The sequence below is a fragment of the Dermochelys coriacea genome, chromosome 10, assembly GCF_009764565.3.
Source record: "Dermochelys coriacea isolate rDerCor1 chromosome 10, rDerCor1.pri.v4, whole genome shotgun sequence".
Lineage (NCBI taxonomy): Eukaryota > Metazoa > Chordata > Testudines > Dermochelyidae > Dermochelys > Dermochelys coriacea.
Window position 1 is genome coordinate 16,776,969 of NC_050077.1, and position 25,294 is coordinate 16,802,262.

Genomic DNA, 25,294 nt, shown 5'->3' on the forward strand with positions numbered 1-25,294 from the left:
AACACTGCAAAACTGTATGTAATTAAGTACAGTGTCAAACCATTAATACTTTGACAAAGTAAACAATAGGGGTATATGTTAGAAGTGACGTTGTTCCTTCCCCTTAAAATAATGGTATTCTGTAGCTTAACTACTGTGGTTTCTTAGAGAATATGCTTTAAACTCAATTGTTACATCTGGATACTTACACATAGTCACGTAGGCATTCAACAGAATAAATCATGTTTTCTCTTGTGGAGGTTACACTAAACAAGAAGAAATATGGATCCATTTCAGAAAGTTATGTTGAAGATACTGGATTTTGAACATATGTTCCTTATCTATGTAAATTCCCCTGCCCAAATTCCGGACCAGAATGCAAAAACTCCATTATTTTAAAAAAAAAAGTCTGTACTGGTCTTTTAAACATTCAAATGGATAAAAAAGTGCTAATGTAAAAACATCTCCCACCTCTACACAAATTCTGAAAAATGCCAATAGCTATGAGGCATCTGTAATTCAGGTACAATTTGACATTTTACCATTACATTTTTAAATTGCAAACCGAACAGCATTTAGTTAGAATTGCCCAGAAAACCTGCTAAGAGAGAAGCATATATCACTTTTGTCTTTCTGTTCATATTCAATAAAAACCAAGCTTCCTTAAATAAATACTTTAATAAAGTTCTTAAATAAAGTATAAACCATATCCCTTTGGGGTCAAAGGTTGTACCTTCAACTTAATATCCACTGGGCAACTTTAAGATACATTGTAATAGAATATATACAAGAATGCATTAAAAAAAAAATCAGCAATGTCTTTTGCATTTCTAAGTGTTAGTTTTTGTACTTTAAATTCCCCACCATCTAATTACAAAAGCTGCTAAAAATCATGTACACTTGTATTCTTTTGCAAATTTTTCATTTGTAAAACTATGAATAAATTGATTAGGATAAAGGAATAGAGAACAAGTTATCTTTGTCTATAATAGATCATTTTTGAAGCATGAAAAAAAACATGCTTTTTTCAAGCATTAAAAGAAGATTCATACTTCAAAGTTATATATAATCACATAAGGCAGATTGGTCCATGTAGTATAATGTTCATTGGGCATGTTTATGTATTTATTCTTTTTTTTTTTGGCACTTTGGGTCATTTTGCACATGGAAATTTTAGCCATACTACCTACAGTTTCCATTATTTTCTCAGAAATACAGATTATCTTTAAATAGTTACAAACCTTAGGTTACCTCCAACAGCTTCAATGCCACGAGTAATCTTGAAGGAAGAGGCTCCCTTAGTAGTCTATAAAAAACACAAAGCTGTTTTTACACTTTTAGGTACTCCAAGAACAATTTTATTTGCATCAGGTTATTAAATATAATTCTAGGCACATTAAAAGATATTTCCAGCCCGTTACCAAGAAATATTTTTTCATTTTCTTGTGTGAACTAACACATTTTCATAAACTTGAATTTTTAGCCAAATAACTAAAATTAACATGCTGTTAAAAAAACTCCAACACATTAGTTATATTGAACACATTTAAGCAGTGGGCGATAGCTTAAACAGCATGGGCAGTATTAAGTCTGCAACTAGAATTAATAAGGAGGTCAGTACTCGAAAAAGATGATTTCATCTACAACCACAGATATGTCCATACATTAATCAGATCACCAGGGAGTGAAACTGAACTCAGTAAGACCTCGTAAGGCACCCTGCAGTGTAAGATTTTCTTATCAGTACGAAAAACTTTATTTGGAAGTCAATTAAATAATAAATACATATTAAACATTCAATTTATCTTTTACTGCATTTGGTGTATAGCCTCATTAAAAGATTGGTGCAATCGCTCAATTTCTTACAGAGCAACGCTGATGGTTGTTGCTGTTTGTGACATTTCTGACTACTAGAAAGTAACGTATCATCAACTCATTTCTCTCAGACAACTAAAGTCATCATATGGTAACAGTTTTTTCACTAGCCACCTGTGTTGTATATGAACCGAGAAACCAGAGGTGGAATGATACATCATCATCATTCACTTAAGCAATCCAGTACCTCTAGATTAATTTTAATTACGTGGGTTTCTCTAAAAGATCTCAAGCATTTCACCATTTTACTTATCTTCAAAGAATTAAATAGAGAAAAGATACTTACCAAGTTTGACGCAAGACGGAGCAAATGCGAAGTTCCCAAATTGTTGCTGGTTTCATATCTGCTACCTGCTTTAATGAACACACCAATTCTTGAAGCAGGGGAATAGTTTTCCAGAGAGGCAATCACTAAGCCATTTGGTAATTTTGTGATCTGTATAATAAAGAAAATAAAGACCTATTACAATTTAGCAGTCCATTTAAGTTACAGTCACCACACTGTTTTTGTGATCTGATTCAGTCCAACACAAAAAAAGAAGTTTAAAATATTAATTTGCACTGACTTCGAGATCCTGTGGCTGTAGATGTAACTTTCCTCGCTCTGCAGCTGCTGAGGCTTCAACTTTGGGAGCAATGCTGAGAGAATAAAACCTCTTCTAAAACAGAAAATAACATCAAGCAAGATTAAAGAGGAACGTATTTCTATTCTCAAATTATATATCACTACAGTATCTAATGGAACACATTAAGCAATAATTCAGAACATACAGTTTTGAAATACATTAACCAGTGTATGACAGAATGGCTACCATATCTTTTACCCCCGAGGGTTTAATCTGAGTAGTTTCACATTCCTGTTGGAGCCCATTAAAAAAATCACAGATGAAGAACTACAAATTTAAGAATGATAAAATTAATTCTACAGTCGCAGACTACTTGGGACCTTGATTATTCTCACAGATGCCATATTGCACGGTTGTATTAAATATTTAGTTAGAGGGAAATTATATACTCTGTGGTCACTACTGCAATTCACCAAGCAATTAATCACATGGAATTTAACTAAAATATAACATAACACGTGGAAGTGACACTCTTAACTCCTTGGTACAAGTGGACCTACCCTTAGAGCGCCACCTACCAGCAAACTGACCCAACTTCACTAATAACTGCATAGATGACATGGACTTTCTTTCAAAGAAAAGTTCTCAAACTTTTTTAGCTAAGCTCCCCTTCAGAAATTCATTTCCTATATATAACACCCCCACCCCACCTCCTGTATATCCAGGGGGCTAATCACCACGCGGCAGTCAAGGAAGCCTTCTGCTCCCTGCAATGGCCCTCTCAGCCCCCATGACTTCCATAGCACAGGCTCTGTCCGATAGGGAAAGCAGACAGGGCTCTGTGCCGTGGGTCAGGAGAGGGCTCTGTCCAGCAGGCGGTGAGTAGTCCTGGGAGGGCCTAGTGGTCTGTCCAGCAGAGAAAGATATCTGCTGTTGCACAGCGAGAAGAGCAGGAAGCTATGGACAGAGCCCCCTCCTGAACCCTGGTCCTTCAGCACACTTCGCAGGTCCTTGCACCCTTGACAGTCTTGTGGTGCTCTCCCACCCCCACCCCAGGAAGCGCACCCCACAGCTCGAGAACCTCTGGTTTAGACTCAGGACTACAAAAAAACTACAGTAGTAGTCAAAAGTCAGAAATGGAAGGCCTCCAAACTGAAGAGATGGACAATGACATAAGAGCATCCCACACAACCTATAAACCCCAAAACCAAGAAGTATAATCGAATTTCAACTGTGAAACATTATTACCCCCTTCCTCAAATGGTAAGTTTATTTTTCATATAAAGACTCACTTTCTCCCCAAAACCTGAGAGTAACGAGTAAAAATTAAGTGACCAAAAAACCCCAAAACCCCAAACCAGCCAGACATGTTGAGGATCTGATAGAATTTTTAGGCCATTAACTTTAGTTACCATGTCTTTCTAGTTACACTATTACATGCTTTTCACTTAGCGACAGGGCTGGTTAATATATTTTGAAGCTACTTGTATCTCAGTATAGGTTTTATCACCACAAAGGGGATAATTCCTTCATCTCCAGACTCTTTCCTAGTTCGACTCAGTAGTACAGACATGTCTACAATTTATACAGAAAAATACTAGGGCTCCCAAGAAATTTATTAGCCTACCTGTGTCACTATCTGCAACAGACAAGTGGGCCCTCAATAACGGTTGGAATTTTTCCACTACGTGCCTGACAAGTCAAGTCCGACAACCAACGGGCAGGCTAAGGCACTAACTAACAAGGGGAGGCTGCAGGGTTAAGGGCCCTCCAGGGAATAACGCCTGCGGGGGAAGGAAGGAAGGAAGGAAGGAGATCCCGTCCTGCTGCCTCCCGAGGGATTCCTCCTCCCACACCTGCTCACTGCGCGGCTCCCATGGGAACTCGGAGCGGCGGTCCAGGCTATCCAGCCCGGCCTCCCCCAGCAGGGAACAGGCTGCTCGTTTCTGGAAGGGAGAAGGGCAGGTAGCAGGTCCCTACGGGAGCCCGAGGGAAGCTGCTCTGGCCGGGGACAGGCGAGGACTCCCACCCGCCGAGCGAGGGCCGAGTGCCGGGCTGGGGCCGAGGTGACCTTCAGACGCTCAGCCCCGCTCCCTGCCCCGGCCACCGCCGCGGGCTCCGCTCCATCCTCCCACACGCCCCTCCCTCGGTCTCAGCGCCACGCCGCACCTGAGAAGGGGGCTGCCCTCAGCCCCCTTACCCGACAGCAAGGCCAGGGTCAACCCTCCTGGCCCGGACCCAGCCCCTTTCCAGGTGCAAGGACTCCTCGCTCTGCCCCCCCCACCTCATCCCGCCGCACTCACCGAGAGGGAACGAGCGATAGTCGGGATCCCCTTCATCCTCTCCGTGCCGCTCCCGCAGTGGGCTCCAGTGCCCGCTCAGAGAAACAAAATGGCGACACCGGAGGAAGACTCTGCCTTCCCAGCATACACCGCGTCGCCTTGACCTTCTAACTGTAGGCGACCAGCCTCTACTGCTCCCTGTTCGGGATTGGACGAAGCCAGGCCTCTGTCACGGCGCGGTCAGTGCGTTCGAATGATGCGTGGCGGCGCAAAGCCCCTCCCACTCGCTCTAGTAATTCCCACGGCTCTTCGTGAGGCCCCGCCTTCTCTTGAGGAGCGCCCCCTGCGGGGTGCAGGCCAGGGTTGTGCGCTGTGGCCCGCGGTCCGTTCTTTGGGTGGGTCGAGCGGCGCACGGGTGAGCGGGGGGCGGATCGAGGGCTTATGGCCTGCGGTTAAATAAACAGCCATCACAAATCCCGGATTCTCCTCTTTCCTAGCTGTGCCTGTACCCGGAGATTCCGTAGGATCCCTCGGTAGCTGGGGTAGGAGCAGTGACCCCCACAGCACAGGGCGTGGGATTAGTGAAGAGACGTTGCAAAAAACTGTGATCCCGTGGGAAACAATGTGCTCCTTTATGGGAAACACACTGCCCGTGCCCAGGGCGTGTCACCCAAGTGGAACAAACAGGCTGCAAGGATGGGATCAGACGGGGACAGTTCCCACCACGGAGGCTCCCTCCATGAGGCATTACGTTACCCCCTGCCCTCACGCACCGTGGGTTTACCCTCTCTCCGTGGCGGGTGACCTCTCTCCGCAGTGAGCGGGACACCCCCCACAGTAAGGGATAATATGAGCCGCACAATGCGGGGAGTTCCCCATAAGAGTTTCAGAGTAGCAGCCGTGCTAGTCTCTATTCGCAAAAAGAAAAGGAGTACGTGTGGCACCGTAGAGACTAACAAATTTATTTGAGCATAAGCTTTCGTGAGCTACAGCTCACTTCATCGGATGCAATGCAATGCATTATGCTCAAATAAATGTGTTAGTCTCTAAGGTGCCACAAGTCCTCCTTTTCTTTTTCCCCATAAGAGTGTGTTCCTTAGGATAACGAGGAAAATGACACACACATTCCCGTGACCTGTACCTATGAGATTCCCTGGCGGTGATTCCCCCCTTTCCAAGATAAGGAGCCCAAGTCCATAATGATTGGAACGTGGCAGCAGGGTCACATGCCGCCATCCGGCCCCGAATAGGCGAGGATGGATACTCCACAGAGTGTCCTGTGTACCCGCTAGGTGGAGCCCCACGCGGCGCATTTGCAGCAGCCTGGCAAGGGGGGCAGCAGCGGGGGTCCCGGACGATACTTACAGCCAAGCGGGCACAAGAGGCTACAGCCGGAGGCGCACGAGGGTCTGTGCTGCCCGTCCGGCCCGTGTGCTGGTCACCATGAGCGCTGCGCCGCCGGTTTTCCTGGGCTCCGAGGTGGTGGAGAAACACTTGCAGCATGCCAGCCTCCTGGTCCCTTCGCTGGAAGCTGCCCTGGCCAATTTCTCCAGCGGCGCGGAGGGAGGCGTCGTGCAGCCCATCCGCACCGTCGTGCCGGTGCAGAAGTACAGCGGGTAAGTAGGGGTGCACGCTCCAGGGATTCCCATCACGGGCACTCCAGAGAGGCGCCCCTCTCGTCCTGAGCCAGCGTGGGGAGAGGGGGGGGGAATTCCTTTCTCAGTCCCTCTCCACGGTGAGGGCTTCCTTGACTGCCCGTCGTGAGAGTCCCCAGTTGTGTCTGGTTAGGGAGATTTCCAGCTGGGATACTGCAATGAGAGTAACCAGGCAGGCGCCTCTCTCCTGTCATGTCCCCTGCGCCCGTCTATTAGTGAGCACTCGTGCAAACCGCTACAGTCTCTGAAGTGCCCGACCCAGGCTGGTGGAGCGGGGCTGTGCGCTGGAGCAGCAGGGCAGCTGCGTAGGGCACCAGGCAATTTGGTGCCCCAAATTTTCTGATGCCCTACGCAGCTGCGTAGTTTGCGTATGGGTAAGGAGGGCCCTGGCTGATGCTTCCTTCAAACGAGTTCTGGAGCTGGCTCCAAAGTGCTTTGTGTCCTTTAAAATCTATGCTGAAGATCAGCCATCCAGGCTGTTATAACGTGTGCCCATTGGCCGGCACTCTGCAGTAACAGGATAAATCACTGCTATGTCTCTGCGCAGAGAGAGAGAGAAAGCGGGACTGCTAGTGTTTCAAGGATAATAGGAGGATAATAATTAGTAGGAAAAGGAGAAGACTGTGGGTGGAATCCTGGCCTCCTCTGAGGTCAAAGGGAGTTTTGCCACTGACTTCAGCAGGGCAAAGATTTCACCCTCTTAGTTCTGAACTAAAGCTGTAAATAGTCATTAACAGTGCCTGGTTAGGAGAAAAGTCAATGAGCAAACCATTAAAGTTAAACTGTACTAGAAAGCTGGGGTGAAATCTTGGCCCATTGAAGTCAATGGCAAAACTCCCATTGGGGGCAGATTGGATCCTTCTTTAGAAAACACATATTTAAATAGCCTAGAAAATGTCTCCCAATTTAGAAGTGGAGAAAAGAAAAAGTAGGGCTATAGAGAGAGTTATTTATTACATTAGTGATCAAAAGCAGTGGCTTATTAACTTCTTGCTAGTTAGCTAACAAATTATAAAATTTGATGTTAAATGTATATTTTTTTCTTTTTCAAAGATTTTTAGGGGTCATGCCTGCGTACAGTGCAAAGGACGATGCTCTAACAACTAAACTGGTAACCTTCTATGAACACAAAAAGGATTCTTCTGTTCCCTCTCACCAAGCAACTGTATTACTCTTTGACCCAAGAAATGGCTCTTTAAAAGCTGTAAGTTCAGTGTGCACTGATGTGCTCTGTTTTGTTAACAGTCTCTCAAAATCATACTTAGATTTTAGATAACATAGCTGGTGTAAATCGCCATCACTCCATTCAGTTCAGTGGAGATATGGTGATTTGTGCCAGCTGAGAATCTGATCCTCAGTCTTGTCTGTTTCATTCTCTTTAATCTGTACTCCTTTCTTTCCTCTCTGAAACTGGTGATTTGAAGTTAAACTGTTTATTTGAAGAAATCCCGCAATACCAAGTTTAGTTGATATTTTAGGGGGAAAGAATGAATTGCCAAATATTCTGAACTGTTAAAGGCAATGCAAGTTTTACTGTTGGCCTCAGTGAGAATGGGATTGGGGGCTGTAATAGGAATTTTGGGATATTATCTTTCTTAATTAAAAATGATGATAATGGTTTGAGAAGGGCCAGAACAGTGAAAGTGTCTGTTCTCAAAGAGGCTCCACAATCCATTTTCACATGATAATTGAATATATAGAGCCCTCTGTTGTGCTTACCCTGGGTGCAGTACAAGGTAAGGGAGCACCTCATTATGGCTCCATGATTCTCTGCCTGAGCCCTGCTTCATATACATGCTTGCAATTGTCCCCAACGTTAGCCAGAGTGCAGTGTGCTCTGGCCATGCCTTCATTGCTCTGAAACACCCCCGGTACTGGGATCTCCAGGAAGTGTAGTGTAGAAATGGTTATGTTGGGTCGATGCCACTGGGTTGATGGCCAGTTTCCACTCACTTTGTGCTGCCTGAGTGTCATGAAAGGAGTGTAGCAGGGAAGAGAATCTGCCAATTTTATATAGAATATATTTGCAAGTGTTGCATTAATAATCATCTTCTGTCAGGGTTTCCTTGTCCCTTCACATGATATATCAGTCATTAAGCACTAATTCACACATGGAAAAAGCAGCTGGCATTATGTTTTCAGTGTTCATTTCAATCTATTTGATTTTCTTCTTTAAAAGGTCATGGATGGCAGTGTCATTACAGCAAAACGAACTGCTGCAGTTTCTGCAATAGCTACCAAGGTAGGTCTGATGCTTTATAAAGTGGGTTGAAGTAGATTATTGGTGTGTGACAAGGCAACTCTTCCTCGAGTGCCCTCCCGCAACATGCTGCTGCACAACCCATGAACCTGCCACAGTTACCCCTTTCTTCCAGAGTCCCCAGTAACTCCAGGCAATCTTTCCAGGTACCAATACCCTTTCCAGCATTTCTTTATTACAAGAGTCCCAAAATTGTAATCCAGAATTCCTCAACACAGTCCAAATTCCCCAGTTCCACAGTACAGCCAATATTTCACAACAGTCACATGAACAGTCCATGAACACACCAAGTACAGCCCTGATGTCTCTCACTATGCTCAAAAAAAGAAAAGGAGTACTTGTGGCACCTTAGAGACTAACAAATTTATTAGAGCATAAGCTTTCGTGAGCTACAGCTCGCTTCATCAAATGCATCCGATGAAGCGAGCTGTAGCTCACGAAAGCTTATGCTCTAATAAATTTGTTAGTCTCTAAGGTGCCACAAGTACTCCTTTTCTTTTTGCGAATACAGACTAACACGGTTGCTACTCTGAAACCTGTCACTATGCTCAGGCTCTCAGGTACAGCTCCAGCATCTCTCACCATGCCTCATCCCAGCCCCTCAACCTGGTTTGCTTCTCTGCTGTGTTTCATTCTTAGGTCTGGCTCTGGCTCTCACCTGGAGACATCAGCAAGCTCACCCCTACATCCTCCGCCAGCCTTTAGCCCTCTCTGGTCTTTCAGCCAGCAGGTGTCTCCTTCTGCCGTTCTCAGCCTTCAGCCCTCTCTATCCATGGCTCTCTGGCCTGGGGAAACTTGTATGCGATTCCTCAACTGCCTTTCACTTTCACTGGCCTCATCTGGCTCACTGCTCAACATGGAACTCACAGCTCCTTCCTTCAGGGGCAGCCCAGCCCAGCCCAGCTCTGCTCTCAGCCTCTGGACTCTCTCTTGCCTTTGGGCTGTCTCTCATAACTCCCAGGGGCAGTCCCGCCTGCCTCATTACACCAAACTAGGGCACACCTGGATTGGAACAGGAGAGCTGGGACAGTTGTCCTGTGACATGGTGTCATGTAAAATAGCTTAGAGGTCAGATGCAAATGCGATATAAGAGCCTTTCAATCCATGCCAGTTCTCTTTAATCATAGGTCGGTACTAGATTTATGACAATGTTCAATCCTCAAAAAAAAGCTTAAAACTTGGTTGTTTCTGTTTTAATTCCAAGGGAGTTATGTAGAGTTAAATAGTTTAAGGCCAGAAGGGACCACCAGATCATCTAGTCAGACCTCTTGCATATCACAGGCCACTAGCTCCACCCAGTTAACTCAGTATCGAGCCCAATAACCTGTACTAAACTATTGGACTAAACTATTGTGTACTATAGACAGCAAATAGGAGGGACCAATGTGAACCAATGACCTACCCCTCTGCAATAGCAGGGAATTGATTAGGTGAGCTATCCGAGATGATCCTAGTAAGTCGCATGTCGCGATGGAAGGCAAATAACCCCCAAGGTCCCTGCCAATATGATCTGGGGAAAATTCTTTTCCAACCTAAAATGGCAATTGGTATGACCCTGAACATGTGAGCAAGACCCACCAGCCAAGCATCTGAGAGAGAATTTTTCTGTCCCAACCTGTCCGGTGATGCCAGCTGTGCCATCTCCAATGCTTTAAAGGAAGGAGAACCACCCCCCAGAATACAACAGGGAAAAAATCCTTCCTAACCCCTACAGGTGACCAACTGAAGCCCTGCATCATGAGATTTAGGAACATAGGACTGGAAGGGACCCCCTTTGCCATCAAGCCCAAACCCCATCACTGCATGCAACGCTATCATATAGTCCCACTCAAAAATTTATAAGCTCTATCTTCAGAGTAATTAGGTTGTTTACCCGAACTACTTCTATTGGGAGGCTGTTTCAAAACCTCATTCTTCAGATGATTACAAACTTTCTTCTAACTTCCATCCTAAATTTAGTCATGACCAGTTTGTACCCATTTCTTCTTGTGCCAACATTTTCCTTTAACCTAAATAGCTCTTCTCCCTACCTGTTGTTTATCTTCCGATGTCTTCATAGAGAGTAATCATATCCTCTCTCACCCTTCATTTTGCCATGCTAGACAAGCCAAGCTCTTCCAGTGTCCTCTCATAAGATACGTCCTCCATTCCCCGATCATGTAGTAGCTCTTCTCTGCACCTGTTCCAGTTTATAGTCATCTTTCTTGAACATGAGTAAACAGATTTATACACAGTATTCCAAATTAGGTCTTACTAGTGCCTTGTACAGTTACATTAATACTTCCCTATCTTTACTGGAAATACTCTTCAGTGTATACATGAACGATATGCCTGAAATGCAGAAGTTTGCATACGCTGATGGTTTGGCAGTCGCCACTTAGGCCCGTAGCTTTAAAGAACTTGAAGTGACCCTTAGATCTGACCTTAAGCTGATGGAGAAATACTTTCAAAAGTGGCAGCTGAGACCAAATCCTAGCAAATCGGTAGTCTCTACTTTCCACTTTGACAATAGAATTGCACAAAACACTCTTAACTGTCAAGTTTCATGGTGAAACTGTGCATTACGACCCAATGCCAACATATTTTGGTGGCATTCTTGACTGCACACTGACCTTTCATGACCACCTCAAGAAAGTAGCCTCGAAAGTGAAAACTCATGTCAACATTATTTAAAAGTTAGTGGGAACACGTTGGGGACCAACTATCCTGGTTCTAGGAACATTGGCCTTGGCCCTTGTGTACTCAGTTGCAGAGTATTGTGCCCTGGTGTCGACAAGAACCTGCCATACTCAGCTTGTGGAGAGGCAGCTGAATCAGACCATGCGAATCATCATGGAAACTTTAAAATCAACACCTCTACTATGGCTTTCTGTGTTAACAAACATCGAGCCTCCAGCTGTCTGTTGAGATGTAGCCACAGCACAAGAATTTAAATGTGCCAAAGACTATGCGGAACCTCCCACCTGGCAGGTTATGAATTACATACCCCCATCATGCCTGAAATCGAGAAAGTTACTATGGACCACACTTGACCACTTCTAGTCTCTGGATCTGGCTAGGGAATGGCAAAGTGTCTGGACCTCATCTGCTGTTCCAAACAAGCACATTATTACTGACCCAACAAACTGCCTCCCCGGTTTAGATCTGCCACACAGATTTGGGACCACATTGACCCACATCCAAACAAATAGTGGAAGATGCAGCTACTTGATGCACAAGTGGAAAATCAAAGACGATGTTTCATGTGACTACAGTGAGAACATCCAAACCAATGAACACATCATAATGCAATGCCCCAAATATGGATTCAAAGGATGAATTGGATGATATCCACAGTGTCACAGAGGAAGCCTTGAAATGTCTTATGGACCTACAACTGCATCTATAAAATGTTGCTCTGCAGATGCCATACACGCCTGCAAGAGAGACTGGAAGTACCTCACCTGATATATGCTAGGACCACATTTGCTTATTTCACAGCTGTATCATGTTTATGGCACATAGTCATCTTGTGATCAACTAACATGACCAGGTATCTCTCCTCCTCTGTCATTTTCAACTGATGAGTCCCCAGCTTATAGCAGAAATTCTTATTATTCGTTCTTATGTTCATGACCTTGCACTTTTAAATTTCATCTCATTTCTATTACTCCAGGTCATCAGTGTCATCCAAGTCTTCCTGTATAAAATTCCAGTCCTCCTGTGTATTGACAATGCCTCCCAACTTTGTGTCATCAGTAAATTTTACTAGCACCTTCCTACTTTTTGTGCCAAAGTCATAAGTCCCATGTCTGATCCTTAGGAGCTCTGCTAGGAACCTCCCTTCAGCCCAATTGTTCTCCTTTCAGCACAACCATTTGTCTTCTCCCCTTTTGCCAGTTTCTTAACCTCCTTACAGTTCTTGCCCTAATCCCCATCTTCTTCAGCTAAATTACTAATTTTCAGTGTGTATGAAATGCCTTACTGAAGGCCAGATAGATTAGATCTACTTCATTTTCTTATTTAAAAAATCAGTTATTTTATCAAAGAAAGATATTTATGCTTGTATGTATGTGATATGGGAGTGATTCATTCGGTGAACTGTTCTGAGAATATAATTGCTTAGCGATTTTTTTGTTGCCTTATGTATGCACCTATAGGGCTTTGGGTAAGTGCAGTGATAAATTAAAGCTGATTAGACTACACAGCCTCTTCCCCAGTCTGGCCACTATGCCACTCCACATAACTTCCAATTCAAAGTAAGAATATTAATACAAATAAATCTTTAAATACTAATTTAAAAATGTTTGACTGGTCTTTTAATGCTGGGAATAAAGCAGATGACCCTTCTGAGGCCATCAGTTTGAAGGAAAGATTTAGTCTTCCAAGCCCTGGAATGAAGAAGATGGCAGATTTGATAAGTGCTAAATTTCCTGGCCCACTAACTCTCCTGCTTTAGATTGAAGACCAGATTCTTTTCTCAAGTACATCAGTTTTATGCTGATGTAATTCCACCCAAATCAATGGAGTTACAGCCAACACAGAAGTGGAGTATCTATCCCCAAGAGCCACTCTATTTGGAAGGGAGAAGGAGCGAACAATGAATTCCTGAGATGTTGGACTGTAGCGCTACTCTCAGCTCATACCTTCCCCGCTTATAACCAGATCCTGAAGACTTTATACAGGCAAAGCTCCAGTGACTTCAAAGGAGCTCTTCCTGTATTAGAACTTCCAGATCAGACCCTTATCTGTCATCTGCTGCTCTATGAGATTTTCAGAACTGTTTGAGCCCAGCTTTGAGTTGTCATCTTGTCCTCTTTATGGCAGTTCCTCTTCAATAAGACAATACTTTTATGTAGGGAACTTTTGAAATCAATGCTACAGAGTCAGTGTAATAAACATCAAAATGAGCTCTTAGCTTTGAAAAATCTGCTAGATGAGAATTATTTTATTTCTTTGTAGCAGTCAGTTCAACAGGCACTGAAAGCTCATATAGTTCAAAGGCTCTGAGTACAAGAGTGGTCATAACAAATGCACAAACAATAAATGCAGGTGGCTGCAGCTAGGTTCAAACATCCCTTTTTTTCCCTTCCCCAGTTGTTGGTCAACCACAGAGGATGATTAAACAGGGAAATTCAGAGCTACCAGAGGAGTGAATTTTAAGTCTTGAGCCTCAACCCACCCTTGTTTGTAAATATTGATTGGTGGACACATATCCTGTTCTTAGGGAAGTTCATCTATCTGAAGTGTTCTAAATCAGGGATGCCAGACAGTAAATATATAGATGTAGCTACATCAGTACAAATGCAAAAGTGCAAATTGAATCAAGCCCACAAAAGTTTCTTTTAGGGATCAATGATCCCTCTGTACATAGTTTAAAAATAAACTCTCCAGTGTAAATATGCCTCTCCAGTTGAAATATGCCTAAGATTGAGGTGTTTTAATTTAAAAAGCAGATCACCATCACAACTGTGTTTCTTCCATGACTACTGTCATTGATCGCTTTTCTAACTTGATATATTTTAGTTCTTAATGCCAGCTGATGCAGAAGTGCTGTGCATTCTAGGAGCTGGTGTTCAAGCCTATAGCCATTATGAGATCTTCACAGAGCAATTCTCATTTAAAGAGGTAAGCCAAGGAATGCATCTCAAAGGAGATTTATTTTTCTCAATTATTTTTCAGTAACACCAATAACAAATTATGTATATAATAACCAATAAAGTTGTATCTAGTGGCTTGAGCATATTTCAACAAAATGTCTCTAGAGAACATAACACTTCTATAGCCTTTCCTCCTTCCATTTCAAAGCATGTTAATAACACGTGCTTGAAACAAAGTCAAGTTTCAGACTTACTCTTTTCTCTAATTGAGACATATATAAGTTTCTTGGACAAGCTTCCTGCAGCCTCTATCAGTTCAGATTTTCTATTTAAAGTGTATTTTATAAATATAAAGATGCCATGAATTGTTATACTAGCATTGCAAGATAATCATGGAGATGTATGAGCCCAGACACAAGATCTACTCACCTGTTCTTTGCCAGGATGAGTAATGATAATGAAGAAAACTCATTGAGCATTTTAAAATAAGTGCTTGTTTGGGAATTTTGCAAGGATGGGTTACTCATATTATATAATCTCTACATGCTTTCCATGTTGCTTTGCAGGTGAGGATATGGAATCGCACTAAGGAGAATGCTGTGAAGTTTGCTCGCTCAGTTAAGGGTCCAGTGCAGGTTTGCCCCTCTGCTCAGGAGGCTGTCACTGGAGCTGATGTGATTATAACAGTCACCATGGCAACAATGCCAATTTTATTTGGAGAGTGGATAAAACCAGGTGCCCATATCAACGGTATGCCAGACTCTCATTGATTGGGGGGTTTCTCTGCTATTATTTATCATTATTATTTTGTTTAGCTCTGATGTGCTCAGTGCGGTGCTGTATAATACTCACAAAGATGGTCTCTGTCCAGACTGGTCTAGATTTCTCAGAATAATCACTTCTCCTCTTTGAGCATGGTCCTGCTGCGTGTCTGGATTCAGTGCTATATAGGGATTCTGCTATTGTATGTTTGAGCAGCAGTAATTTCATTTTTGCTTTTGTGGCCAACAAGGTGTGGCCTTGATGTCCTTTTACTCTTAGATTTAAACAACACCCTAGAAACATGTTCCCAAAGTGATTTTTTAGTAGCACTATTTTTTCCCTGGTATTTATCAACCTTTCTAGTTCCCTGTTTTGCAAACTCCTTAATTTCTTTTTTGGGGCTGAATCCCTTTGATCTCAGTGAGAGTTTTGCCTGAGTTAAGAATCGCGTAAAAATTGAGAGTACCCCAGGGTTTGATCCCTTCGCTGTGTTCTTTTTTTTAATTGTGTTTTCTGGTGAAGTTGTTGCTGCCCTAGCATACAGAGCTCCTGGGCTCCTTGGCATTTATTTACATTAATTAATTTGGACCTGGTTCAGATGACCTTGTGCACTTTCCAAGTGGTCTGGTAATGAGACAAAGGCAACTTGTAAGAGAGGACAATTTAAAGGAAGTTCCCACATTTCAAAAGCACCCCACCAGTTTTTCAAACTCAGTTTAATTCTTTGTCGGTGATGTTGTTATCTCACAGCTGAGGCAATGCATACACAAAGACCACCTCTCCTTGTTTGTTCCCAGAGGCATTCCTACTGCATGAGGCATTGAGACCACACTGGAGTTCTCACATCCCTACTGTCTGTAGAGTTGTATAGGAGAATTGTTTTACCCTTTATACTATATTATTTGTGTTTATCTGTACAAAAGAAGTTGCTAATGCTAGGAGTTTTACATTATTTTTTTAATGATAAGCCTTTGTTCGCAAAACTGTTTCGGTAAGTAAAGATCTGTAAATGGGCTCCAATTGTACTGCTTCCAAAGTCACAAGAAAAGAATGGAAACTGCCAGTTTAGAAGTCCCAGATAATAACGTTCAGTCGTCGGTCTGCACACACAGTTCTCTGCAGCAAACTGCTTCTTTGGTTCTGATACAATAAGGATAAGTGAAGGATCTTTTAATTGCATTTCTCTCTACAGGCACATAACATCAAGACAGTCTGGATCAAAAACACTTAATAAAAAAGAATGATGAAATCCAAGGCTTTTGCAAATGAATTGAGGAGAGGGAAGTGGAGAGGGGCAAGAGATAATAGGAAAGGGGGGAGGGAGGAATTGTGTCATTTACCTTAGATATCCACATCCTGGTGAGGAGGATGTTACAATCACAACATCCAGCAGGGCTTTGTCAGGAGCAGCAGGTGAAGAACAGAAGAAGGGGCTGATAGGATAAGAGAGGATATGATAGAGCAGATAAGCACCAGCCAAGCCTGTTCTTGGACAGGCTACCAAACTATAGTACAGTGTGGTGTTTGTTAGTTAAACAATTTTATAAATACGCGTGTTATTCGAGAAAGGGTTGGGCTTGGCAGCCTTTGAGACTGAAGATCTGTGATTTATGATGAAAAGCACTATATGAGCACTAAGTACTTTTATTATCTGTAGCAGAGATACAGTGTAGGCACTGACAGGGTGAGCTTCCCTGTGTTGCCTTGCCTTGTCAGACTTGCCCTAAAGGGTGAAAGGATAGCTGAGTCACTGTTGTACATCTGTCCTTGGTGCTAACCAAGCACTTGGCTTGTCTGGTTTTGTATTAGTTTGTTAATGTCTTTGACTGGTGTGGGATAGGCTGGCAGACACTGTGAGAATGGGAACAAGCTGGACCTGGATAAAGCTCTTAGGCCAAACTGGGGAATGCACCCGTGTAACAAATAACATATTTGGCTCAAGGAGTTGCAGGTTTATTGGCAGATATTTCACTGTGATATTTCTCCTCTTTGGCTAAGCCTTCCAGAGGAGTAGAGATGTAAGCAGGAGGGCCAAGCCTAAGAGGAAAAGGCTGTCTAACGAGAAATGCTAACAAAGAATCCTGCTCCCCCTTGTGAGTTCACCCTGCCATTGTGGATTTGCTCTTACATGAGTTTTATTTTTCTGTTAGCAACCTGATCCTACAAGGCAGGGGTGGCCAACCTGAGCCTGAGAAGGATCCAGAATTTGCCAATGTACAGCCCTGCCGATCAGCACTTCTCCTTCTCTCCTGCCTGCTGTAATCAGCTGTTTCACAATGTACAGGATTCAGAGTAGCAGCCGTGTTAGTCTGTATTCGCAAAAAGAAAAGGAGTACTTGTGGCACCTTAGAGAGGCTCTGGGATGGAGTGGGGAGGAGCAAGGCTGCAGCAGGCTCAGAGGAGGGGACAGGAAGGGGCAGGGGAAAGTTGGCACCTGTAGCTCCAGCCCTGGAATCAGCACCTATGCAAGGAGCCGCATATTAACTTCTGAAGAACTGATTGCAGCTCTGGAGCCATAGGTTGGCTGCCCCTGCTACAAGGGGACTCATTGATTTCAGTGATCTGGTCGTGTTTTCACTGAATACAAGGATTTCAGTGGGAGCAGGATTAGACCCAATGAGGGCTGAGGGTGCTCAGCAGACATAACAGGAACTCACCACTTTGGAGGATTGGACCCTAAAGGCTCAATCCTGCTTTGAAATCAATGGGAGTAGAAGGTGCTAAGCAGGATCAAGCCCTAGATGCATAATGAACGGAGAGAAGCCCAGCACTTTCCCTAGTCAATCAGGCTGTTCTTGTTCTGTATCAGTGAACTTGTCTTCGGTTAATTTCAGACTGTTTGTGCATAAGTGACAACACTGCTGAGGAAAGGCATTATTAAGCTCTGTTGAACAAGAAATGTGTTCTGTTGAATCCATTTTAAATATTTCTCTCTGAAGTTAATCACTTTTGTCTTTTAGCTGTTGGGGCAAGCAGACCAGACTGGAGAGAGCTGAATGATGAAGTGATGAAGAATTCTGTCCTATATGTGGATTCTCGAGAAGCTGCTCTGAATGAATCAGGAGATGTTATATTATCAAGGGTAAGTCTTTCTTAAATACTAGAGCTTCTCCCCTTGAGTGCTACTTTTGCATTGTGCCATTTCTCATTGCTTTCAGATCCATCCTGTATTAGATCTACACTTTAAAACGTTTAAGGTTTAAAAAATGATTCTAAATTTTTCACTTTCATCCCAGAAGATCCCAAAGCAATTTATATATGATGGGACAAATTCTGCTCTGTTGCACCTATGTATCCCCATGATATACCTTTCAGCATAATTAAATTGGAACTACCTCTAATGTTTGGAGGCCAGCAGCCAAACAGATGGCTGTCACACTGCACAAAATTGAGGAGAGGGGACCTTTTGTCATGCCCTTACACAAAGTGCCATAGGTTTTTTTTAATGTCCACACATAGCAGACAGGGCTTTCATTTTTAAGGTTTCATTTGCGAAACCAACACACTATAAACTACATGGAAGTCAATTTATCTTTGTCAGCAAGGTAACAGGTTGATCATTTTGGGTAATGAAATTCAGGCAGATATTTTTCTCTGACAGCCATGTTATTCTTCTGGAATTTCTGTCCAGTTTCTACATTACTTGACCTAACAATGATCTGTTTTACCAGTTACAGAACCTTTCCAATTTTTTGTCTTCTCTTTCTTTTAAAATCACTCAAAAACAAGTTTATTTCTCTTGATGGCTGTCATGGATATCAAGCCTAAACGTGCATTTCTTTCACAGGCAGAGATTTTTGCCGAGCTGGGAGAAGTAGTGAAGGGGACAAAACCAGCCTTGCCTGAGAAAACAACAGTTTTCAAATCACTGGGTAAGAACAAGCCCCTCCTATGTGCAAATCTGATGAGGAACAATGCCTTGTTATTTATTGGTTTCAGATTAGCAGCCGTGTTAGTCTGTTTCCGTAAAAAGAAAAGGAGTACTTGTGGCACCTTAGAGACTAACACATTTATTAAAGCATAAGCTTTCGTGAGCTACAGCTTCCTCTTGCATGGGAAAGTTGATGATCTTCAAAGCTGCTGTCCCACCACACACTACAGAGGACAGCAGCTACAGTATAAGATGTGTATTTGCCCTCCTTTCTCAATGTAACAAGATTGATAAAATCAAAATTGAAAGGAAAGCAAACATGACAGAAAATTACATTGTCCATTTTGTTTAAGTTCCATTTACTCAACTTATGACTACATTGTTTACTAACATAACTTCAACCTGAATGTCCTACCCTGATGCCCCTGAAGTCTGTTTGATGTGAAGGTGATGTGACAAAGAAGTGCATTATTGGAAGCAATCAGAAAACTGGATTACCATGGTCAAAGTAGAATGACCTAACAGCAAGGATCCACTGGTTCCAGTTGTGGTAGCTTTTACAGCATGGATACATGTCCAATGGGAATTGGATTGAAACTAATAAACTCCTTTTACATAAGGCACCTAGCAGCTATCTGATGGTGATAACTTCTTGTCATTATCAGTCTGGTGTCCTAGATTGCAGTGTGAAAGATTCTGTAGTCCATTGTCTAATCATTCTGTTTCCCTGTGAAGTTAAATTATTTCATTCAACCGAAGTATTGATTGTAGGTGATTTTAATTTTGTTATATATTTCAGGGATCGCAGTTGAAGACACTGTGGCTGCAAAATTAGTTTACGATTCCTGGTCAGCTGGTAACTAAAACGAAGAGCCTGCAGTACTAAGAAGGACAAAATAATATAAAGAAAATGGTTCATACTTAGTTTTCTTGTACCATTTCTTTTTAAGAAAAGGAAATAATTCCATAGGGAATATAATACTTTATAACTTTCAATAGTCAATATTAAAATTAGAAATATATAGCATTTACTTTTATTCTTTAATATCAGATATCTAATGTTTGTAAAGTTACTAACAAATGTATTTCTGTGCATTTTGATATCCTCTGGAATAAACCACTTTTGCTCCCTAATGTACAACAGCTAGCAGAAAAACTGTGTACGGATTTCATGTCTGTGGAGAGCTTGGTACTGTGGTAAAATGCACTAGTGTGGAACTGCAGTTTAAATCTGGTATCATGTCACTAGTGATAGCTGTCTCACTTTCAATCCCAGTGGGACAGTTCTCAGCATGATGAAACCACTATCATTCAGACATCTATCCCTCCGGCCTCTAGAAAGGCCTGAATCTGAAATGCTGTAGGTTACAGTTAGAGTGTGTTAATCAAAAAGGCTAAATAGTTAATCAAGTTCAGTGCCTTGCTGTGCTGGGACTTAGTATTATCAGTTTATGATGGTCATGAGATTCACCCAAAACTTCAGTGTTAAACAGTTTTTTCTTTAAAAATAAATAAATAATATTTCACATATTCTTTTGGGAGATTTCCTGATTTAATATGTTCATAAATTCTCTACTAAGGCTCTCTTAGGTTAGAGTCATGCTGATTTATTTCAGTGGGATAAACTTCTTCCCAGTGTAAAGACAAACCTTTTCAGTGCTGAGGTTTGTTTGTGTCTTAAGTAGGTGAGTGGACTGGTAATCATGCTTTTAGCCATCTGAGCATTGCTTTAAAGGAGGCTGTGTGATCCTTTCTTGACAGGGGAACCAAGGGTGACATGCTAGGTAAGGAAAAGTTCCTGTTCTATGCAAACAACCCAACTGTTTTGCATAGACTGCACATCTGTTAATAGATGTCTCTTGCCTTGGGAAAGAGTTCTGAGCTTGGGCTGTATTTGTGCCTTATAAAATTATTTGTATCTACATTTTATACCATGCAGATCATTAAATATTTCTTCATTCCATGCGGATGTATATAGCACAGTCATTTGTAATGCTGCTAGTACAGTATAGAGAAGCAATAGACAGGAGGTACAGTAGAATGTATTGTTAAATCTCTGGGTGGTGCATGAGTAAATTTATAAAGAGAATTATGGGCAAAAGTCACAGGTGACATAATTTGTGTGTAAATTACAAGCCTTTTGTAAACTTGTCAAAAAATGGGAGAAAATTGCATAGTAGTGTAATTTGCATAGAATTAGCATTGAGGGGGTAACAAACCCATAAATCTTTTGGGTCAAACAATGCTCTCTTTTACATGGGTGCAAAATCCAGAGTAATTCCACTGACTTTCCACTGGCATAAGTGAATACAGAATTTGTCCTCTTAACCTTTGCATTTTTAAATTGTAATTATGTGACCTTAGAAATTCTGTTATGAAAAAATTCACATTTAAGGTACTGACTATTTTGAAGTGTGTGCATTCATTTAGCAGTGATGGACTAACAACACTGGGATGATCCAAGTGTAACGTGGGCTACCAGAGTGAGTTTCCACACATAACACTGGCAAAACAGTAATACCATCTAGCAACACTGCTATCCCAGTGCTATGCCTCTCTTGAATAAGGATTACAGTTCTGGCCAGACTGAGTAATGTTTTGAGATGGGGCACTAACGGGGACTGAAAGGAGAACCACAAATGGTTCATTTCCACATGTGAAATAAGCCAGCCTTTGTGCTTGGTTCTCTGAAGGTGGAATAGTTTATGCACTAACTCGCTGCCCAATGTTTTATACTGATGTCTGAAAATAAAAAATGAGATGGATCCAATTGAAGGACTTGATCCTGACCACCTGGAATTTCCATTGGCTTCAGTGGGAAAAGCAGATGCTCAGAGCCAGGCTCCAAAACTCCTCAACTGGACATTTCTAAACTTTGGGGAAGTTTCGTTTCAACTGTGGATCCAGTTTTCATAAACTTAACTAAATACCCAGATCCAAATGCCCCCCAACTTTGTAAACATTCAGAGCTGAATCTGAACATTACAGCTTGATCCCATCTCTAATAAAAATAATTCTTGGTCATTTTCCATTTGGGTATTATGTTAAATAGTTGCCAAAATGTGACTGTTATCAAGGTGCTTTATCAGCTGATTCACTTTCTGACTTGACATTTCTCTCTGTATTTTCCATTAGCATTTCCAATACCCATACTGAGAGGTCCATTTAATTGTAGCAAAATTGCAACACATTCAGATGGGATTTCCAAAGGAGCCTAGGAACGTTAAGTGCCCAGTCCCACTGTATTTCAGTGGAAGTTGTATGCCTTGCTCCCTTAGCTTCCTTTGAAAATGCCAGCCTAGATCTATATATTTTTCTTCTTTCACAAATCCCAGTGGTACAGCCTCAGGATGAGTGTCATGTGCAACAGACATGTAAGTTAAAATGAAGGGGAAACTTTTTTATTTATAGTAATCTTTCATTTTATTGTCCATTATTTATTTTTAAATTACTTGCGGAGGGAAAAGAAAACAAGCCAACTCTGCCTCACTCCTGAGACTGGACTTTCCAGTCTCTGGTAATGCAGCACAATTTATATTCACTGTGCTGCCTGTCCAGTTTAGACTGTAAGCTCCGCGGGGAAGGGGCCACTGCTTCTGTATGCTACACAGGGCTGAGCACACCAGTGGGGCTTAAGAAATAATTATACGGGCATAGATTTGACTGGATGCTTTTACCCACAGTGTATAAAGTCCTTCTAGATGAAAGGCACCATATAAATGTAGGCCATTATTACTAATGGGTCGAATTTTGGGCCAATTATAAAGACTTCTGAATGGGCAGAGGGTTTGTTTAAACAAGGAGAACTGCTTATGAAAGAGCTTCAGGAAATGACACTGCAGATTTCATAAATGAAGACCTAAAATGCATCCCTCCAAATTGAAGCATATTAATAGGTGGCCAGAGTGCTGTTCTACAGTAGGAGCCACTTATCAAAAATGTCATTCTTCAAAGGAATTGCTTCAAGAAAAGTTTTTTTGTTTTTTGTTTATCATTTAAAATGAAGGAACTTTATCATGTGCATCCAGGCAGTCAGCCCCCACATAGGATATTTCTGTCTGCACCATTAGGAGGTGTGCTGATACTCAAAGCTGGTATCAGTAAAGTAGATTTACAAGTGAAAACACAAAGGGTCAGATTTTTAAAGGTATTTATGTACCTAAAAATGCAGATAAATGCTTCTGAAAATGCCATTAAGTGACTATCTGCATCTTGAGGTGTCTGCATACCTTTAAAACTTTGGCACAAAGAGCCATGTTATGCCTATTACATTGTACTCTGGTCCAATTTCTTGGTGGCTATATTTTAACTGTACAACACAGTACAGAGACTGGTTATTTATTTCTGCTAAGACTCCAGTCAAAACAGGCAACATATCAGCATAGAATTATTGATGACTGTTCTGTGGTAAGGGTGGCCATGTAGCAGTTCCATCTTTAGTGGCTTCATTCCCTGATGGGTTGAAGATGTGGTGAGAGAGTCCTAAATAAATACCGGTAATGTGTGGGGGGAGCCAGAGGTGAGGGGAGACTGCAAATTGTAACTGGATTCCAGACATCTGGAAAAGTCAACGCAGGTGGAGTTTAGCAGGTAAATAAGGAAGGGGAGGGTAATCATGGGCCCAGTCCAGCAGTCTATACTCAGGCAAAACCCACTGAGTTTTTAAATCAATTTGCCTGACTAAGGATGACAGGATTTGGCTTTTTGCGAGCCTCTTGTCAAATGGCTCAGCTAGGACGCCTTCAAGCACATAAATATTTTCAAGATCCTTTTTCTTTCTGTGTTAAACATTTAGTTAATTATCAACTGGGGTTTTTTATGTGGAAAAAAATGCTGTCTGGTTTAATTAATGTTCTGAGCACTGCAGCTATTGTAAGTTGCACAACATGGAACTCCAAAACAACTGCCTAATAGAAAGAAGTGTTGATGCATCAATACATTGCCTTCCGTGGAGGAAAATGAACAATCTAAAGTATGGTTGAGGCAAGAAGATATGTAGTTTCAACAAACTAAGGAACAGGAGGAAGGAGCAAAAAGAGTGGATCATGAAAAGTGTTAAATAGATTAAAAACTGGTGCCAGTGTCCGCAAATGTAAAAGTATAACTGGATTCAAAAAAGAATTAGATAAGTTCATGGAGGATAGGTCCATCAGTGGCTATTAACCAAGATGGTCAGGGATGCAACTCCATGCTCTGGATTTCCCTAATCCTCTTGACTACAGAAACTGTGACATGGATGATGGGATGGATCACCTGATCATTGCCCTGTTCTGTTCATTCTCTAAGAAGCATCTGACATTGGCCACTGTCAGGATACTGAGCTATATGAACCATTGGTCTGAGCCAGTATGGCTGTTCTTAATGTACTTTCTAGGATCACAGCTGAGCAACAGCATAAATCCTGTATGTACAGGCTGAGATTTTCAAAGCCACTAGGGGATTTAGAGGCCCAGCTCCCATTAATGAGTAATGCAGCCTCTAAGTACTCTGTGTGGCTTTGAAAATCTATCGGACTGTGGCAGCTCCAGCAAAGTCATTGGGTCATAGAATCATAGAAGATTAGGGTTGGAAGAGACCTCCGGAGGTCATCTAATCCAACCCCCTGCTCAAAGCAGGACCAACACCACTAAATCATTCCAGCCAGGGCTTTGTCAAGCCAGGCCTTAAAAACCTCTAAGGATGGAGATTCCACCACCTCCCTAGGTAACCCATTCCAGTGCTTCACCACCCTCCTAGTGAAACAGTGTTTCCTAATATCCAACCTAGACCTCCCCCACTGCAACTTGAGACAATTGGTCCTTGTTCTATCATCTGCCACCACTGAGAACAGCCAAGCTCCATCTTCTTTGGAACCCCTCTTCAGGTAGTTGAAGGCTGCTATCAAATCCCCCCGCACTCTTCTCTTCTGAAGACTAAACAAGCCCAGTTCCCTCAGCCTCTCCTCATAAGTCATGTTCCCCAGCCCCCTGATCACTTTTGTTGCCCTCCGCTGGACTCTCTCCAATTTGTCCACATCCTTTCAGTAGTGGGGGCCCCTAAACTGGATGCAATACTCCAGGTGTGGCCTCACCAGTGCCGACTAGAGGGGAATAATCACTTCCCTTGATCTGCTGGCAATGCTCCTACTAATGTAGCCCAATATGTCATTAGCCTTTTTGGCAACAAGGGCACACTGCTGACTCATACCCAGCTTCTCATCCACTCTAATCCACAGGTCCTTTTTTGCAGAACTGCTGCTTAGCCAGTTGGTCCCCAGCCTCTAGCGGTGCATGGGATTCTTCCATCCTAAGTGCAGGACTCTGCACTTGTCCTTTTGAACCTCATTGGATTTCTTTTGGTCCAATCCTCCAATTTGTCTAAGTCACTCTGGACCCTATCCTTACCCTCCAACGTATCTGCCTCTCCCCCCAGCTTAGCATCCAGTTGATTTCAGGGCTCACAGAGCGAGGCCCAACAAGTGCAACG

The 25,294-nt window shown here is 42.5% G+C and overlaps 2 protein-coding genes across 6 annotated transcripts in view; one reads left to right on the forward strand and one right to left on the reverse strand.

Moving 5' to 3' along the window:
• The window catches only part of LOC119862417 (cytochrome b-c1 complex subunit 2, mitochondrial), an 18,247-nt gene extending 12,048 nt beyond the window's left edge, over positions 1-6,199 (reverse strand). The window contains exons 1-6 of one of the 2 annotated variants that reach the window (XM_038419126.2): positions 6,068-6,199; positions 4,724-4,900; positions 2,421-2,513; positions 2,141-2,290; positions 1,221-1,285; positions 189-245 (exon numbers count right to left, since the gene is read on the reverse strand). In XM_038419126.2, the coding sequence (XP_038275054.1) occupies positions 189-245; positions 1,221-1,285; positions 2,141-2,290; positions 2,421-2,513; positions 4,724-4,759 (401 nt within the window). In that variant the 5' untranslated portion in view covers positions 4,760-4,900; positions 6,068-6,199. Of the gene's footprint in view, positions 1-188; positions 246-1,220; positions 1,286-2,140; positions 2,291-2,420; positions 2,514-4,723; positions 4,901-5,843; positions 5,970-6,067 lie in introns of those variants that run through there. The other variant, XM_043493821.1, reaches the window with a different exon arrangement.
• CRYM (crystallin mu) lies at positions 6,146-23,933 on the forward strand. 4 transcript variants are annotated; one of them, XM_038419127.2, is made up of 8 exons: positions 6,146-6,318; positions 7,411-7,561; positions 8,537-8,599; positions 14,123-14,224; positions 14,763-14,946; positions 17,919-18,040; positions 18,746-18,830; positions 19,629-23,933. In XM_038419127.2, the coding sequence occupies exons 1-8, from the start codon at positions 6,146-6,148 to the stop codon at positions 19,691-19,693; spliced, it is 945 nt and encodes a 314-aa protein (XP_038275055.1). In that variant the 3' UTR covers positions 19,694-23,933. The 4 variants fall into 4 exon arrangements, with proteins under 4 accessions (XP_038275055.1, XP_043349757.1, XP_043349759.1 ...); XM_043493824.1 differs by lacking the exon at positions 6,146-6,318 and adding an exon at positions 6,710-6,731; XM_043493823.1 differs by lacking the exon at positions 6,146-6,318 and adding an exon at positions 7,011-7,035.
• Positions 23,934-25,294: the final 1,361 nt, after the last annotated feature.

Bases quoted from the DNA above. Each gene is read 5' to 3' on its own strand.
- CRYM (XM_038419127.2), top strand. From the start codon at position 6,146: ATGAGCGCTGCGCCGCCGGTTTTCCTGGGCTCCGAGGTGGTGGAGAAA. The intron at 8,600-14,122 runs GTAGGTCTGATG...GATATATTTTAG, and splicing joins TTTCTGCAATAGCTACCAAG to TTCTTAATGCCAGCTGATGC. The intron at 14,947-17,918 runs GTATGCCAGACT...TTTGTCTTTTAG, and splicing joins ACCAGGTGCCCATATCAACG to CTGTTGGGGCAAGCAGACCA.